At 45.8% G+C, this 17,148-nt stretch overlaps 1 protein-coding gene across 1 annotated transcript in view; it reads right to left on the bottom strand.

Moving 5' to 3' along the window:
* The window catches only part of LOC311235664 (chymotrypsin-like elastase family member 2A), a gene marked incomplete at its 3' end in the record, with an annotated part of 46,485 nt that overhangs the window by 26,818 nt on the left and 2,519 nt on the right, over window positions 1-17,148 (bottom strand). Inside the window, exons 5-7 of the mRNA XM_084323127.1 lie at window positions 17,021-17,148; window positions 16,537-16,682; window positions 15,592-15,744 (exon numbers count right to left, since the gene is read on the bottom strand). The exon at window positions 17,021-17,148 is cut by the window's right edge and continues 9 nt beyond it. Coding sequence (XP_084179253.1) covers window positions 15,592-15,744; window positions 16,537-16,682; window positions 17,021-17,148 — 427 coding nt within the window. The remainder of the gene's footprint in view (window positions 1-15,591; window positions 15,745-16,536; window positions 16,683-17,020) is intronic.

Raw genomic sequence — 17,148 nt, 5'->3', positions numbered from 1 at the left:
GGATGCTGTTCCAGAGGTCAGGGGCTGTGAAAGCAAAAGCACCCCCCCCCCCCCCTAGACTTGAAGTTGGACCTACGGGTAGTTAAGAGACCCTTGTCAGCCAGTCTGAGGGCCCTGACGTTGGTATAGGGGGTGAGGAGGTCTGCTAGGTCAGGATCTAGGGGTAACAGTACTGTATATTTGAATACCGTTTATGTCACAAATGTATCAGTACTATACCTATATGTCCCTATGCCATAAATGTCATGTATGTTGTGTATGTCATAAATGTCTATATGAAATGAAAATGGGGGACCCTGATGGAAACAAGACAAACGTCTTTCTCAGGTCTGCATCCCCTTAACAATTGTATGTATTGAGTTGTACTGTATTGTACCCATTCTGCAATCTGTTAAATAAAGTTTTCATTCATTCATTCATTCATTCATTCATTCATTCATTCATTCATTCAGGTAAGCAGGGGCCTTACCATTAAGGGCTTTGGAGACCAATAAGAGAACCTTGAAATCTATTCTATAGCGCACCGGGAGCCAGTGGAGGGAGGCAAGTACAGGGGTGATGTGAGCTCTCTTCTGGGTACCTGTGAGCAGTCTAGCGGCAGCGTTTTGGGGCAGTTGTAGGCGGGCTATGGTTGATTTATTAAGCCCCAGGTACAGCTAGTTACAGTAGTCTAAGCGTGAGGATATGAAGGCGTGGATTACTCTTTCAAGGTCTGAGGGGGAGAGAATGGCCTTGATCCTGGCTATGGACCGGAGCTGGAAAAAACACCCCTTCACCACGAGTTTACCTGCATGCCTATTGAAAGAAAACTCGGGGTCGATGACTATTTGTAAAGATCTTTGTATAGAGGTTTCCATTTATCGTTGCAACCAGTGAAATACGTGTTGACACACCTGATATTGATACCGACTGTTAATGTAGCCTAATTAATGGTTATTAATAGAACACCTGTGCGGCAGAGTGATACATAATGTTATAAGTCCCCTTGCTGTTATACTGAATATCACTGAATGCCTCTTGTCCAATCAAATGACTTGGTTGGAACTAACTGTTGTATACGTTTCTTTATTGGTAACACAAGGTCAGCGGTACAATGAAATGTGTTGGAGGAGAGAACAGGTCAGCTCAGCAGTAACAGCACTAGATGCATTAGAGCACTAGTCATATGAAGATGAATTAACCTTCCTGCACCCCTGGGACAAAAAACGTCCCAACTGTAGATACTGTACATACTGTACTTGGGATAACCCTGTCTTGATTTATTGCATATCCCCTGAAATTAAGTCAGGCAGTTTTTCTGCGGCAAAAGATGACGTTTTTTTTTTAACTCTATAGTTTGCCCTGCAAAAAAACACTGTGTACGGTGTACCCTTTGGTCCCCCACGGTGTACCCTTTGGTCAAAAAACGTCCCCATGTTAAACACGTTTTTTGAAAACGACCCCATTGCAGATTGAATAAAATATATATATATATATTTTTTCATCTAGGCCCTTTTATGGGCATTTACATAGCATGATTACTAATTTTTTTCAAGATGGCCGCGTTGCGTCATCTATTTCCGGCGGCCACAGCTTGTGTGTTTACTGCTTGTATCCTGCAATGCCGTTCAAAAAATATTTTGAGAATGTTTTATGGAGGTCTTAGTGTGGTGTGCATGCATGTGTTGAGAAATTAATGTGTGTGCATGTGGTCATTTGCAGCCATTATGTGAAAACTAGCCATTACTGTACTAGCATTACTAGTACAGTACATTACTGTGTACTAGCCATTTTCACATAATGGCTGCAAATGACCACATGCACACACACATTCATTTCTCAACACATGCATGCACACCACACTAAGACCTCCATAAAACATTCTCAAATAATTTTAGATACAAATATTTTTTGAACGGCATTGCAGGATATAAGCAGTAAACACACAAGCTGTGGCCGCTGGAAATAGATGACGCAATGCGGCCATCTTGAACAAAATTAGTAATCATGCATATGTAAATGCCAATAAAGGGGCCTAGATGAAAAAAATTATAAAAATCTAAATTCAATCTGCAATGGCGTCATTTTCAAAAAACGTGTTTAACATGGGAGTCAATAGGGACGTTTTTTGACCAAAGGGTGTTACGTTCTGGACACCGACCTCGGTCGGTGACCACCCACATTCCTGGCATATGTCACTGGGCTTGTCACCTGTCATTTCCCTGTCAATTAGTGCTGTCACTTAGGGGTGGTTCCTGATTGGCTGTCACGGGGGTGTGTGTGGAATGTTGGTATTTGGTCTCTATTTAACATACCTCTCTTCTGCTTGTCCATTGTCAGGTCTTCACTAATTGCGTTCGGGGATAACGCGGACGGTTCTACTGTGGACCTCCAATAAGCTCCCATTTACCTTATCTTACACTTGTGCTTTTAGCACTTGCTCTCTCTTAGAATTTACTCTGTGTTCTTACTATTAAAGTCGAACCTGTTCAAGAGTAAACACTCTCTGTCTCTGTGATTGCCTTCAACCATTGGAATTCACCTACCTGCATTCTGACAGAAGACCTGACCATCAGAATTCCATGGAGGCCATCATGGAGATGCTCCGGACGCAGGGAGCAGCCCAGACACGGATGGAGGAACATCAGCAGCTGGTCAGCGCCGAGTTAATCCGACTCAATGGGGTCGTCGGATCATCCCAAGCGGTGGCGCAGTCGGCGTTGGCCACAGCTCGACAAGCCCAAGAAGGAGTGGCTGGTGTGCAGTCGGCGGCGGGGGAAGCAGCGCTCCACGCAGAGGAAAGTCGGGGAGGGTTCGGGGTCCAGGAGCGGTCCCGCGAACCACATCTGCAGGCGCCCGCTCGCTATGACGGATCACCGGATGGTTGTCGGGAATTCATCACCCAGTGTCTACTCGTTTTCCGGCTGCAACCACGATCATTTCCATCGGAGACAGCGCAGGTAGCGTATATTATCACACTGCTCACCGGCGAAGCTCTCTCCTGGGCTACGGCGGAATTAGAGGCAGGGGCGATAATCTGCGACAGTCTGGACGCCTTTACCCGGGAATTGAGAAGAGTATTCGATACTTCCCGGGTACTCTCGATCTTCGAGGCTGGTGGTCGCCTTCTCGACTGCCGGCAGGGCCTCCGCACTGTCGCAGCTTATGCTATCAAATTTAGGATCTTGGCTCGGGAGACAGCTTGGGCGGAGAACGTCTGCGTGGTTCTGTTCGTCAGGGGACTCTCAGCGCGGATGCGAGATGCTCTCTCCGCGCGTGAGATCCCCGAGCAGCTGGAAGTGCTGATCAACACCACCATCAAGATGGATAATCGGCACCGGGAGAGGGAGAAGGAGCATGTCAACAACACCCAGCCCCAGGTATGTTTTCCTTCTTCTCCTGGTGTTGATAATTCCATGCATTACACGAGTGGGCCACTGGGTGATGAATCCATGCAGCTTGGAGCGCTGTCGATCTCGGACGACGAGAGGCAGCGCTTCATCAAAGAGCGACGCTGCTTCCGGTGCGGCCGCACCGGTCACCGCTTCGGCAGCTGTCGGGTCCAGGCTGTATCGGCTCGGCGCCAATCGGGAATGGAAGGTGCGCCGTCGGGCCTCGAGAGGGCGCCAGTAGGTGGGCTCATTCCTGCCAAAACCACGGACTCTCGCACATTTTTTGAGGTGGCGATCAACTGTGGGGGTGACATTAGGGGAACTAAGGCTCTCATTGACTCAGGGGCGGCGGGCAATTTTATTCACGTGGGATTGGTGAAGGAGTGGGGAACCCCGGTGGAGGACTTAGGGGTTCCCTTACCAGTCTATGCCCTGGACGGTCGGCCCCTGGGCAGTGGGAGCGTCACCCAGCGCACTGTTCCCTTACACATCCGGGTGGAGGGTGGGGAGTGGGAATGGGTTACTTTTTTTGTCATCTTTTCCCCCTATTCTGTCATGGTGTTGGGTCATCCCTGGTTGTCGTCATGTGTTCGTGTCATTAATTGGAGCACGGGCGAACTCTCAACGGCGGCCGACGTCAAGTCGATCGTCAGCGGGAGTTTGCCCAAACCCTTGTCTCCCCCCCCCTCTTCTCTTTTGTCTCCTCCCTCTTTCTCCAGGATGGTGGGGAGCGTGGCAGATTCTGATCTACCCTCTAATCCCGATTTAATAGGGGTGCCTGAGATCTATTGGGACCTGGCGGACGTTTTTAGCAAGACGCGTGCTAAAGCACTTCCGCCTCATAGATCATACGACTGTCCCATTAATCTTCTACCCGGTACCTCCCCGCCTCGCGGGCGAATGTTCTCTCTCTCACGCCCCGAAACCTTGGCCATGAACACCTACATAGAGGAGGCATTGCTTGCGGGGCACATACGCCCTTCCACTTCCCCTGCCGGCGCTGGCTTCTTTTTTGTTGATAAAAAGGATGGGGATCAGCGCCCATGCATTGATTATAGGGGATTGAATGACGTTTCCATCAAGAACCGATATCCTTTACCCCTCATGGACACGGCCTTTGAGTGCTTACAGGGGGCACAGGTCTTTTCTAAACTTGACTTACGTAATGCATACAACCTGGTCAGGATTAGAGAGGGAGACGAGTGGAAGACTGCATTTAACACACCCAATGGGCACTATGAGTATTTGGTCATGCCCTTTGGTTTGGCTAATGCTCCGGCAGTCTTCCAAGCCCTGGTTAACGACGTGCTGCGAGACTTGATTGGGGTGTCGGTGTTTGTCTACTTAGATGATATCCTGATTTTTTCTCGCGATATGGTGCAACACCAAATGCACGTTCGGGAGGTGCTAGACCGTCTCCTCAAGCATCAACTATTCGTTAAGGCTGAGAAGTGTGTGTTTCACACGGACACCGTGTCTTTCCTGGGCTTTGTGTTGACGAAGGGCGATCTGCGCATGGATCCAGCCAAGGTGAGTGCAGTTTTGGACTGGCCACGGCCTTCGTCGCTCAAGGGGTTACAACGGTTTTTGGGCTTTGCAAATTTTTACAGGCGCTTTATTCGCAATTTTAGCGCCTTAGCCAATCCCTTAACAGCTCTCACTAAGGCCTCTCTCCCTGGCTTTGAATGGTCGCCTAGGGCTGAGTCGGCCTTCTGCGATCTTAAACGTCGTTTTACATCCGCTCCTGTATTGATCCGCCATGACGCGGAGGTTCCGTTCATTGTGGAGGTGGATGCCTCTGACGTCGCGGTGGGGGGGGGGTGCTCTCTCAGAGGTGCTTAAAGGATGGGAAAGTGCACCCGTGTGCTTTTTTTTCTCGCCGTCTGTCACCAGCCGAGCGTAATTACGACGTGGGTAATCGGGAGTTATTGGCGATCAAATTGGCACTGGAGGAGTGGAGACATTGGTTGGAGGGGGCGGCACATCCTTTCATTATTTGGACCGACCATAAGAACTTGGCTTACATCCAAGGGGCTAAACGCCTTAACGCTCGCCAGGCCAGGTGGACGTTGTTCTTCACACGATTTCGATATACCATCTCCTATAGACCCGGCTCCAAGAATATCAAACCTGACGCGTTGTCGCGCCAGTTTGATCTTCCTGGGCGGGAGGAGCAGCCCCATCCCATTATTCCACCGGCCTTGATTTTGGCACCCGTGTCTTGGGGCATAGAGAAGGTGGTAAGGTCGGCGCTAACGCGGGAGCCCGATCCTGGTGGGGGTCCTCCGGGACGGTCGTATGTTCCCAAGGTGGCGCGCTCACGCTTGCTACAGTGGGCACATGCGTCATCCCTCACCAGCCACCCAGGGGCAACCAGGACCCTGGAATTTATCCGTAGGAGGTTCTGGTGGCCGACAGTGGAGGGGGATACGCGTTCCTTTGTGGCGGCCTGTCCGGTGTGCGCACGTAGTAAGACCTCTCGACGGGCACCGGCGGGTCTCCTCCGACCACTTCCTATTCCTAAACGACCCTGGTCACACATATCTCTGGACTTTATTTCTGGTCTTCCCCTTTCGGACGGGTTCACCACCATTTTGGTGGTGGTGGATCGGTTCTCTAAGGCGGCTCACTTTGTCCCTCTCCCCAAGCTTCCTTCGGCCCGGGAGACTGCTGATTTAATTATACAGCATGTCTTTCGGGTCCACGGGCTGCCAGTAGATATCGTGTCGGACCGGGGTCCTCAGTTCGCCTCCAGGTTCTGGAAGGCGTTTGCCGCCGGCCTCGGCGCCTCTGTCAGTCTGTCGTCTGGGTTCCATCCACAGTCGAACGGACAGACGGAGAGGGTCAACCAGGATTTGGAGGGGGTCTTGAGGTGTTACGTTGCCGGTAGTCCGGCAACGTGGAGTAGGAGGTTGGCTTGGGCTGAGTACGCGCATAATACCCTTCTCTCCTCTTCTACCGGTATGTCTCCCTTTCAGTGCCAGTATGGTTTTCAACCTCCTCTGTTTCCCGAGCAGGAGCAGGAGGCGGAGGTGCCCTCGGCCCAGGCACATGTGGCTCGCTGTCGCAGGACGTGGAAACAGGTTCGGAAGGCGCTACAGAAGGTTTCGGTTAGTACCCAACGGCAGGCTAACCGTAAGCGTCGTCCGGCTCCAGTTTACCGTCCAGGGCAGCGGGTTTGGCTTTCCACCCGGGATCTCCCTCTCCGGGTGGAATCCAAGAAGCTGGCTCCTCGCTTTATAGGACCATTTAAAGTGATTCATCGGGTTAATCCAGTGGCTTACAAGTTACGACTTCCGAGCTCTATGAGGGTTCATCCGACGTTTCATGTGTCCCTGTTGAAGCCATTCCTCTCATCGCCCTTGGCCCCGCCACTGCCTGTGGTTCCTCCGCCCCGGTTTATTGGCGGTCAACCCATTTACACGGTGCGGAGGATACTGGGTTGTAGGCGGAGGGGTAGGGGGTTTCAGTTCTTGGTGGATTGGGAGGGGTACGGGATAGAAGAGCGTTCTTGGGTGCCTCAAAGGGATATTTTAGATCCCAGCCTGATCGTTGATTTCCGGCGGCTGAATCCCGAGGCTCCTAGGTGAACGTCTGGTGCCGTTCGTCGGGGGAGGGTACTGTTACGTTCTGGACACCGACCTCGGTCGGTGACCACCCACATTCCTGGCATATGTCACTGGGCTTGTCACCTGTCATTTCCCTGTCAATTAGTGCTGTCACTTAGGGGTGGTTCCTGATTGGCTGTCACGGGGGTGTGTGTGGAATGTTGGTATTTGGTCTCTATTTAACATACCTCTCTTCTGCTTGTCCATTGTCAGGTCTTCACTAATTGCGTTCGGGGATAACGCGGACGGTTCTACTGTGGACCTCCAATAAGCTCCCATTTACCTTATCTTACACTTGTGCTTTTAGCACTTGCTCTCTCTTAGAATTTACTCTGTGTTCTTACTATTAAAGTCGAACCTGTTCAAGAGTAAACACTCTCTGTCTCTGTGATTGCCTTCAACCATTGGAATTCACCTACCTGCATTCTGACAAAAGGGTACACCGTGTGCAGTGTTTTATACACTGTGGCACTGCACAAATTTTTTTTATGTATCAAACAATTTTTTTTGCCAATCTTCGACATTCCAGGCTCTCATAATCCCACCCCAAAAAAATTACATTAGCATTTATGTGATGGAAAATAATGAACCCTTAGTGTTTTTTGTCTTGAAAATCACACAAACTGGTATTTAAGGGGTTAAAATCCTGAAAATGTATTAATATTTTATGTTTAGAACTGAAGTAAATAATGGTATTCATAAATGTATTTTTAAAAGAAATTCATAAGTAAATATATATTACATGTAAAGTACATGGGATATAAAACGTCCCAAAGGGGTCAACGTGTAAAGTAAGATGTAAAAAAGTTAATACAAATGGAATAAGATAAGTAAAAAATATAACACTATATATATGAAGGTTTAGTAACAGCAAAGCACCCATTTCTTATTTGAAAAGCCTTTATTCACTAATATCCCATTGTCCTTTTACACAACACAGTTTCCCAGCACTAACCCATGTCAGCTGTCAGCAGGCACGTGCACACATAGAGCCCATGGGGTGCTTTTTTTTGTTTGTTGCGCATATAGACTTCCCTTCCAACTGAAAAATGTCAGGATAGAATCAAAATATTAGGTAAAGAGAGAGAGATGTCCCGTATTCCATTGCAGTTTGCACGGCCTCCTCAGCGTGCCTCTCCGCGGACCTATATATTTTATGCATAGCGTGGGTGGTGATGATGATGATAATAGAAACCGCTGTGGCGCATACAGTTGAATGCTGGTATTACACTCACTGAGGGACATGAAGAAGTCAAGTCCGATGGGATTTGGGAATCTCAAATACAAATCGGGATTGGAATAAAAAATGCATTTATATTAAACAATACAGAATACAGCACTTCTTGGGGTCTGTAGGGTAAGCACTTATTCCCTCCCCCCTGAACATTTATGGAGATGTATGGGCATTTTAAGTCAGTGATAAAAGTGTCTTTCAAGGATAAGTGAGCTCCTGCACACGCAGGTATAGTGCCCTTTTCAGCCTTTGAGCACCTGCCCCTCTAAAATCCTGTGCACGTCCCTGGCTGTCAGGGTTATAAATGGGTCTGTATGGGTCATCCTGTGTTGATGACCTGGGACTATGACCTAGAGTGGGGGTGTGACACGGGTCCTGGGGTTTAACCCTTATGATACAGTGTCATGGTATTTCCATCTATTTCTTCTGTCACTATGATGATGGTAGTGACCAGAACATTATGACTGAAATTGGGTCACTGCATGGTATTATTTAAGCATTACATCACACGCAGGAGTGGTTTGTGAACAATAAACCATGCCTAGGGGTGGTCGTTAGACCCCCCTAGGCATGGTTTATTGTTCACAAATCACGACTGCAAGTGGTGTAATGCTTTTATACAACTGCCACATTCATCCAACCTTATTGCTATACAATAAACAAAAGATTTATTGAAAAAACCATCCGCCAGAAAAAGTAGTTCCCACAACTACAAAAAAGACAAGTTGCCTCCATGTGGAAGCAGCTCGGAAGTGCATCCAACCAACTAACACAACCAACTGTGTGTTATTGGAAGCAGCTTGAAGTGCATCCAACCAACTAACACATCCAACTGTGTGTTATTGGAACTAACACATCCAACTGCCTTTCAACTAAGGCATCCAACCAACTAACACATCCAACTGCCTTTCAACTAAGACATCGAACCAACTAACACATCCAACTGCCTTTCAACTAAGACATCCAACCAACTAACACATCCAACTTTTCTTTAGTTTTTAATTATGAAGTTAGTGGTTATTGGAATGATTGATTGATTGATTGAAAATTGTATTACCAGATGCAGAATGGGTACAATACAGTACGGCTCAATACACACAATTGTTAAGGGGATGCAGACCTACTTTCTATAGAACTTCATTCTTAGATGCTTCTATAGAAAGTAGGTAAAACAAATTAAAACGTTCTCTTTGCCCTATAAGAAAAAAAGGTTTTCTTCGCCCTTTTTTTTTTTTTTTTTTTTTAGCCTAAACTTAACCAGTTGGAAACCAGGCGTACAGTAATAAAATTAGCAATCAACCAATCAATCAATTCAATAGACCATGCTCACTTAAAACAGCGCTGCTTCTCTCTCAGTCTGACTCCCCCGCTGTTGCAGACAGGAGTGTGTGTGTGTGTGTGTGTGTGTGTGTGTGTGTGTGTGTGTGTGTGTGTGTGTGTGTGTGTGTGTGTGTGTGTGTGTGTGTGTGTGTGTGTGTGTGTTTGTGGGTACGCCAGCGTCGGACAGTGTGAGAGTGAAAGCTGCAGTCAGTGGGAAGGAAGTAGAAATTTTAAATAAAATTGCAAATAATCAATCAATCAATCCGCGATTTTTCTTTTGTTCTAAAATGACTCATGACCCATCAATTACATCATTGTTTAAAGGACTAAGACATTCGCCTTGACAGAATCGCTTTATATTTAGTCGTTATGACGCTATCAACATATCCATTTTAAAGATTATTGTCCGCCATCTTGTAATCCGGCGGAGTGATGTGATGTGATTCGGTTGTGGGCGGGTCCTGGGCCAGCAGCGTGGAATTGTTAAGAATAAACACGTGTAAAATGACTGTTTCAGCCAATCAGAATCGAGAAATTTGCATGCCGTTGTATAATAAATAATAAATAATCAAGTACAAAAGTGGTAGTGATAAATACCATAACCTTCACCATGGTTACGCTATCATAAAGTGAGACCGTCAACTACTGCTCAGTCAGTCAATGTCAAATAGCGCAGCATAAGCTATTGGCATTGTTTTTGTAGCTTAGCTGCTACTGTAGCATAGTTCCCTAATGCAGTCGCAACTCCGGCTGACTATTCTAACGTTAACTAGCTAATGTTATTTTGTCAGCATCGCGTTGGCTAAGCCCAAGTTGCTGTGAGTGACCTAGGTCCATATCGTATCATCATAATATTATTAAAATCATTAGGATAAGGGTTCCCTTGATAAAGATGAATGAAAAGGCTGTATAATATGCAACACCTGTAGCTCAACTGTAACTGCAAAAACTGCTCAACTTATTTTCAGCCAGGTATGGTGGTAACTATTAGGATAAGGTGATCTATTAACTGTGTAAACCTTATGCAATATTCATCATTGATATTTGGATACTTGAAATATGTATGAACTGAGTAGTTAGTAGCAAATTAAATAAGATGGAACAGCTCCATGTATTAATTGAATAAACAACTATTTTCTCATTAGCAGTATGGTATTGTTTAAATTGTACAGCTTTTTGCACATCTTTGTCAGGGAATTCCAACTATTCTGGACCTGAATGTACCAGTTAATTGTAATCATCTCTCTCTCTCCGTATGTCTAGTCAAGCCAGGTTGTGGAGGAGAGAGACAGTGAGGGACAGGCTGTAGACTACTTTGCCCATCCTGAGCCTGCTATGATGCCAGGGACGCGGGAACTCATTCTGACTTGGGGGTGCGGGGGGTGCGGTCGAGTCAGAGATAAATAATAATAATACCGTCATATTAAATGCATGAGCGAAGCAGAAGCCGATTTATTGCAAGCGGCAACAACAAGCATACATCACCAGCCTACCCCACCTGTTGCGCCCCCGTACCAGAACGCTACGACGGACGGGGACGTCTCTAAATGTCGTGCCTTTATTTTTCAATGTTCACTATTCGGATAACAGCCGCACACTTCCAAAGTGATTATACATCTAAAATCGCTTACCTGCTCAAGGGTCCTGCGTTAGAATGGGCGACAGGCCACTTCCACTTCAGTCAGTCCTTTATCCATTTTGTCCAGTCTTCTGCCTTGAAGGTGAATTTCTCTGGCGGGGGGAACTTGAAACTGACTCATACTTTCGCTTTCACGCCGTTAGCGCTAGCTACCCTGCTGTCTCTAAACTCAAACTCAAACTAGTACTAACGTTACTGTAGCAGCCTACTCTAAAGTCTAACGGATTTCCAGTTCCGCGTTGACGCTTCCAGGCCGCGTCTATTCGAATCCCAACCGGTTCATGCGTCGGCTACACGCTGTTAATAACACTGCATTATCGAGACAGCGCCCCTATGACGATCTGGCAATGAAGTAGGGTAAATCTGCAGTGCCGCTTCGCTCTTTGACATTGAGTAGCCTCGGTTACAATGGAATAAATGCCAAAACAACCTTGCAGTTGCAGTTACACTCCCATCCAGCAGGGGGTGCTGCATCCCCTGCCGCACCCCCCCTTCCCGCGCCCCTGTATGATGCAGGTGTTTTTACATCACCCAAAACAAGATTCAGCCAAGAGAGTGAGTACACTGGTACACTTGCACTGGTCCACTTGTCCATGGCACTTACTACCCAGATTTGTAGTGGTTTGGGGGAATAGTACAGTAGGTACGCATATTTAAGGGGGCCGCAAGGATGGTGTACTGGTGGGTGGTGTCCGACCAATTGTGGTGGGCCGGTCTGGGCCAAAAATGCCACGGCCGATTTTTTGTCCCAGGCCAGCCCTGCCTCCAAATAAGACATTTCTACAATACAGAAATGAAAAAGGCACCGGAAGGTAATGAAGTGATTAACGTTTTTACAGGTGCATACAAAGAAACCGCCTCAAAGATAGTTTCTACACTGTATAGTAGTTTACAAGACCGTAATGGAAGGAATACACTATTATGTTAAATCAAAATGAGAATTAGAACTTAATATTGATCTGTCAGATCATGTGGACATGTACAAAAATACAAACATTCTGGGACAGGGTTATTCAGATACTTGAGGAGGTCGTAGGCTACAAGATTCCCACGGATCCCTGGACTATGTACCTGGGATTGATTACTGAGGACATTGTTGAAAGGAAGGATGTCTATCTCTTCAAAATCCTGACACTGGCAGGTATAATTAAAAGACCATCACGAAAAATATACAAGACAGTGGATGAAAATTGTAGAGGAAATACATGCGGTACCATGGAAAAACTGACTCACAACTCACAAAAGGACTAAAGCAGGGACCTATGAAAAACACTAGGGAAAATGGATGACATACATGTTCACAGCAGCTTTGTAAAAAATTTACTTTAAATTGTAAAATGTGTGACCCCCTTTATTTAATTAAAATTATTTTAATTTGACTAAAGAATGTCCTAAGTTTGATATTTGTTATATCTGTGGACAATAACTTAATATTTCTTACCCAAATACAGGAAATCCGGAGTATGAGAAGCAGTGTCCGGTGCAAATCATGCATGTTGTGCAAGTTCCTTCATTCAACCTTTATTTAATGTCGAAGGATCATTGAGAGCAAGCTCTTATTTACAATGACGTTGAGAGATATAACACATAATAAATACAACATCAACACCATAAAGCTACCATAAGCCAGTACTACTGAGTGAATTAGTTAATTAGAATTAGTGTCCTCCCACCCCCCCCCCACCCCCACACACACACACACACACACACACACACACACACACACACACACACACACACACACACACACACACACACACACACACACACACACACACACGCACACGCACACACACACACACACACACACACACACACGCACACACACACACACACACACACACACACCTACACACACACACACACACACACACACACACACACACACACACACACACACACACACACACACACACACACACACACACACACACACACACACACACACACACACACACACACACACACACACACACACACACACACACACACACACACACACACACACACACACACACACACACACACACACACACACACACACACACACACACACACACACACACACACACACACACACACACACACACGCATATTCACTCCATTATTCACCCCAGTCGCTTTGTTAAATTTTTTTGTGTGGGTTGGATTTCAGTGAGTATAGGCGAGGGGTTGCTAAATTAAGTATAACAAGTTACTAAAACTCCAGACCAAAACGAAACAAGTAACCAAATTGCAATACCAAGCGGGGCTCTTTTGCCTAGAGGTCACTGTTTGACGGCATCACAGGTTTGAACAGACCTTTAATTTCCCACATTTCCTCCCTTGTCTCATGGAAGGACTTCACCTTCCATGGCTGGGTTTGGTGTCACTGTTATCATTGGGAAGGGCAGACTCCCCAGTGGAATATAATGGGTTTGATAAATCCCCCTCTTTAGGATTGTCCAGGTTAGGCAGGATATTAGATTAATTTGTCACAGACGTGGGCGAGTCTTTCATTCTTATCATCCACATTCACCACCGGTTTTATCAGCCCCTCTGTGTTGTAACTGTACACAGGATGCAGCCATATTTTTATGAGATAATTCAACACAATATAGATGGATCATGTTGCCTGAAATATGAATGTTTGTCTGTTTGTCTGTTTGTTTTTTCACATTGTTCACAGTGTATCACTAGCTAAAGTGTATGCAGGTTCAATAGTCCATTCCAACCTTTATGCTAAGACATATTTCATGCTTTTTTGCACACAGTGTACAGTACACCACCAGAGGGGAACTAACCAAACCTGCAGGACTGAGGCCAAGAGAATCCTTCTCTCAAACACCACCACAGTTCTAGAGAAGCTACTACACCCAAGCCTACATCTGGACTCAGCCTACAGCCTACATCTGTCTACTATATTACATTGGTGCACTGCTCACTGCCTGCACGATACATCCATATACATTTGATATTAGGGTGATCTCCCACCCTACATCACCTCATTGCTGGACTGGAGCTCTGGACCGTATCATACTTGCTCTGGTGATTGGCTTACATTTAAGGTTCCTAGAGTTTTCACTGGATTAGGAAAACTGCGTTTAGCTTCTGTGCCCCAGAAACATGGAATGTTTTGCAATGAAATTTAATTCATTAGTATCTACTGTAAACCGTTAATAGCAAACCACTTCACCACAGTCTGCAGTTGTTTTTGGTTATTTTAAACGTTAATTAATTAATTAAGGAATTTGCACAACGTACATGATTTGCACCGGACACTGCTTTTCATACTCCTGATTTCCTGTATTTGTGTATATATTTACTTGAATACCCACCTACACGTCACTGGTCTAAGGTTTTAGATTATAATTACTGTGGATCTCCACTGTAGTCTTTTGTTTTTGTGTTAATTATTTTACTTATGATACACACAGTCTGGTGTCTGGCATCTGTGTGTGTGTGTGTGTGTGTGTGTGTGTGTGTGTGTTGTGTGTGTGTGTGTGTGTGTGTGTGTGTGTGTGTGTGTGTGTGTGTGTGTGTGTGTGTGTGTGTGTGTGTGTGTGTGTGTTTTCATTTGACTGCCATTGTACATGATAATGTATACTGTATTTGACAAACTAACTCTGACTTTGACTTCAAGTCCCTTATAAAGTATTCCCTTTCATGAGTGTATGAGGACACCTTGTGGACATTTTGTGACATCACCCAGAAGATGGAGGAGTGCTAGAACATACAGTAGTTGAATAACGCTTGCTTATATACATACATATGACATACTTTGATAAATAAGATAAATATTTGTGAGGGGTAGGCCAACATAATATTTGCAAAAGAGGATACAGACAAAAAGTGTTTCATTAGACCATTTTATTGAATGTATCTGTATTGCCTGTAAGATGTCCCTTTTTAGTGGTACATCATAACCTGAAAAGAGAAAGAGTCGGGACATGCATAATGTTATAATCAGTTATAATCAACAATAAGAAAAGAGCATTAGGTAATGAAAAAGTACTATTGAACAAAGTAAACAAATATAAGTGTGTGTGTGCGTGGGTGCATGTGTGTGTGTGTATGTGTGTGTGTGTGTGTGTGTACATGGATGTGTGTGTGCAAGCATGTGTGTGTGCAAGCATGTTTTTGTTTGTGTGTGTGGGCACATGAAAAATCACGTGAAAAATCCGGACCAACTTTGAAAATACAAAGTCACAAATACACAATATCATTTCAAAATTAATTTGGGGATTTGGGGACCAAATCCCCATGCACACTTCTGTGTGTGCGTGTGCATGTGTGTAAGAGTGTGTATGTGTGTGTGTGTGTGTACAGTATGTGTGCATGTGTCTAAGAGTGTGTGTGTGAGTGAGTGTGTGTGTGTACAGTATGTGTGCATGTGTCTAAGAGTGTGTGTGTGAGTGAGTGCACAGATATATCCTTCACCTGGTCGATCCAGTCATTGAAGGCGGAGACGCGTGTGAAGACTGTAGGCTTCTTCTCATAGTTGCAGCCCAGGCCAGAGACGAAGCTGGCGATGCCATGGACCTCCCACACTCCAGCAGGGTTCTTACAGTTCAGAGGACCTCCAGAGTCACCCTGTGATGTATATATATATATATATATATATTATTTACACATCCTATGTTATTTGCTCATTCTATGTAGAGATTGACAGAGAGAAAATATCTACTAGCTCATCTCTTTCATAGTCGACACAGCTGTGTAAGACACTGTAGACAAGCAGAGTACTGAGTGGAAGAGAAATAAAACATGGAATGCAGCCTCCCCTCCACCCCACAATATTTTATTCCTTGGGTATTTGCTCTTTGTCACACTAATGATCATTAAATGGCAAATGGCTGCATTTATATAGCGCTTTTATCCAAAGCACTTTACAATTTGTTCCTCACATTTTACCCATTCACTCACCGACAACAGAGGCAACCATGCAAGGTGCCAACCTGCTCATAGGGAGCAATTAGGGGTTAAGTGTCTTGCTCAAGGACAGTTCTACACGCTGCCCAGGAGGTGCGGGAATCAAACCGGGAACCTCTGGATTGCCAGACGACAGCTATACTTCCTGAGACACTGTCTCATTACAACTGCAAGGGTGAATTCATTAAAGTTCAAACACACACAACACGCACACATTTACATTTAGTATATGCTTTTATCCTTATAGATTGTGAACAAGTCACCAGGAGGGGTACATCTCTGGCAGCTAAGGGTCAGTGGCATTGTTTGTCAAATAGTATCGAACTTGAGTGTTACACTCTGAGTGCAGTACAGACACATTAGCATGATAGGTAGTAGTATAGTATAGGGATAGTAATATAGTAGTAGGGTACATAATAGTAAAAAGACACACACACATATACACAGCCTTACGTTGCAGCCAGCGACGATGCCATCTCCTCCGGCACAGACCATGGTGGTTCTGATAGCGCCACCCCACCAGTCGGGCTTGGAGCAGGTGGCATGGTCAGCCACGGGCATCAGAGCCTGCTGCAGATTATCAGCAATGGGGCCTCCGGCTAAAACACACAGACAGAACACGTCTGTTACCATGTGACTCATGGTTCACCCAATGCCCACCTTTCAATTTTGGGGCGACGAAGACTTGGGTATTTTTTTAAGCACCAACAGTTGCCACTCCAGCAAAAGAGGAAAACTGACTGACGATGATTTCAGAAGTAAATGACTGAAATCATCCCATCAATGTGGCAACTGCTGGGAATCCACTAGTCAGACACCATCATCATCATCATACAAACAAACACACACACACACACACACACACACACACACACACACACACACACACACACACACACACACACACAAACACACACACACACACACAGTGTCTTACTAGAGGTCCTGCCCCAGCCAGTGATGTAACAGGGGGAGAGGTTGTCCAGCAGGGTGCCGGCAGCAGGGATGCAGCCCAGCTGAACCTGGTCGCTCAGGGTCACAGACTCAGCCAGTTTGATCAGGGCA

This window comes from Notolepis coatsorum (assembly GCF_963971535.1).
Source record: "Notolepis coatsorum genome assembly, chromosome: 10".
In the NCBI taxonomy this organism is placed as follows: domain Eukaryota; kingdom Metazoa; phylum Chordata; class Actinopteri; order Aulopiformes; family Paralepididae; genus Notolepis; species Notolepis coatsorum.
The sequence above is the reverse complement of the archived record's forward strand: the minus strand, read 5'-3'. Positions and strand labels throughout refer to the sequence as shown.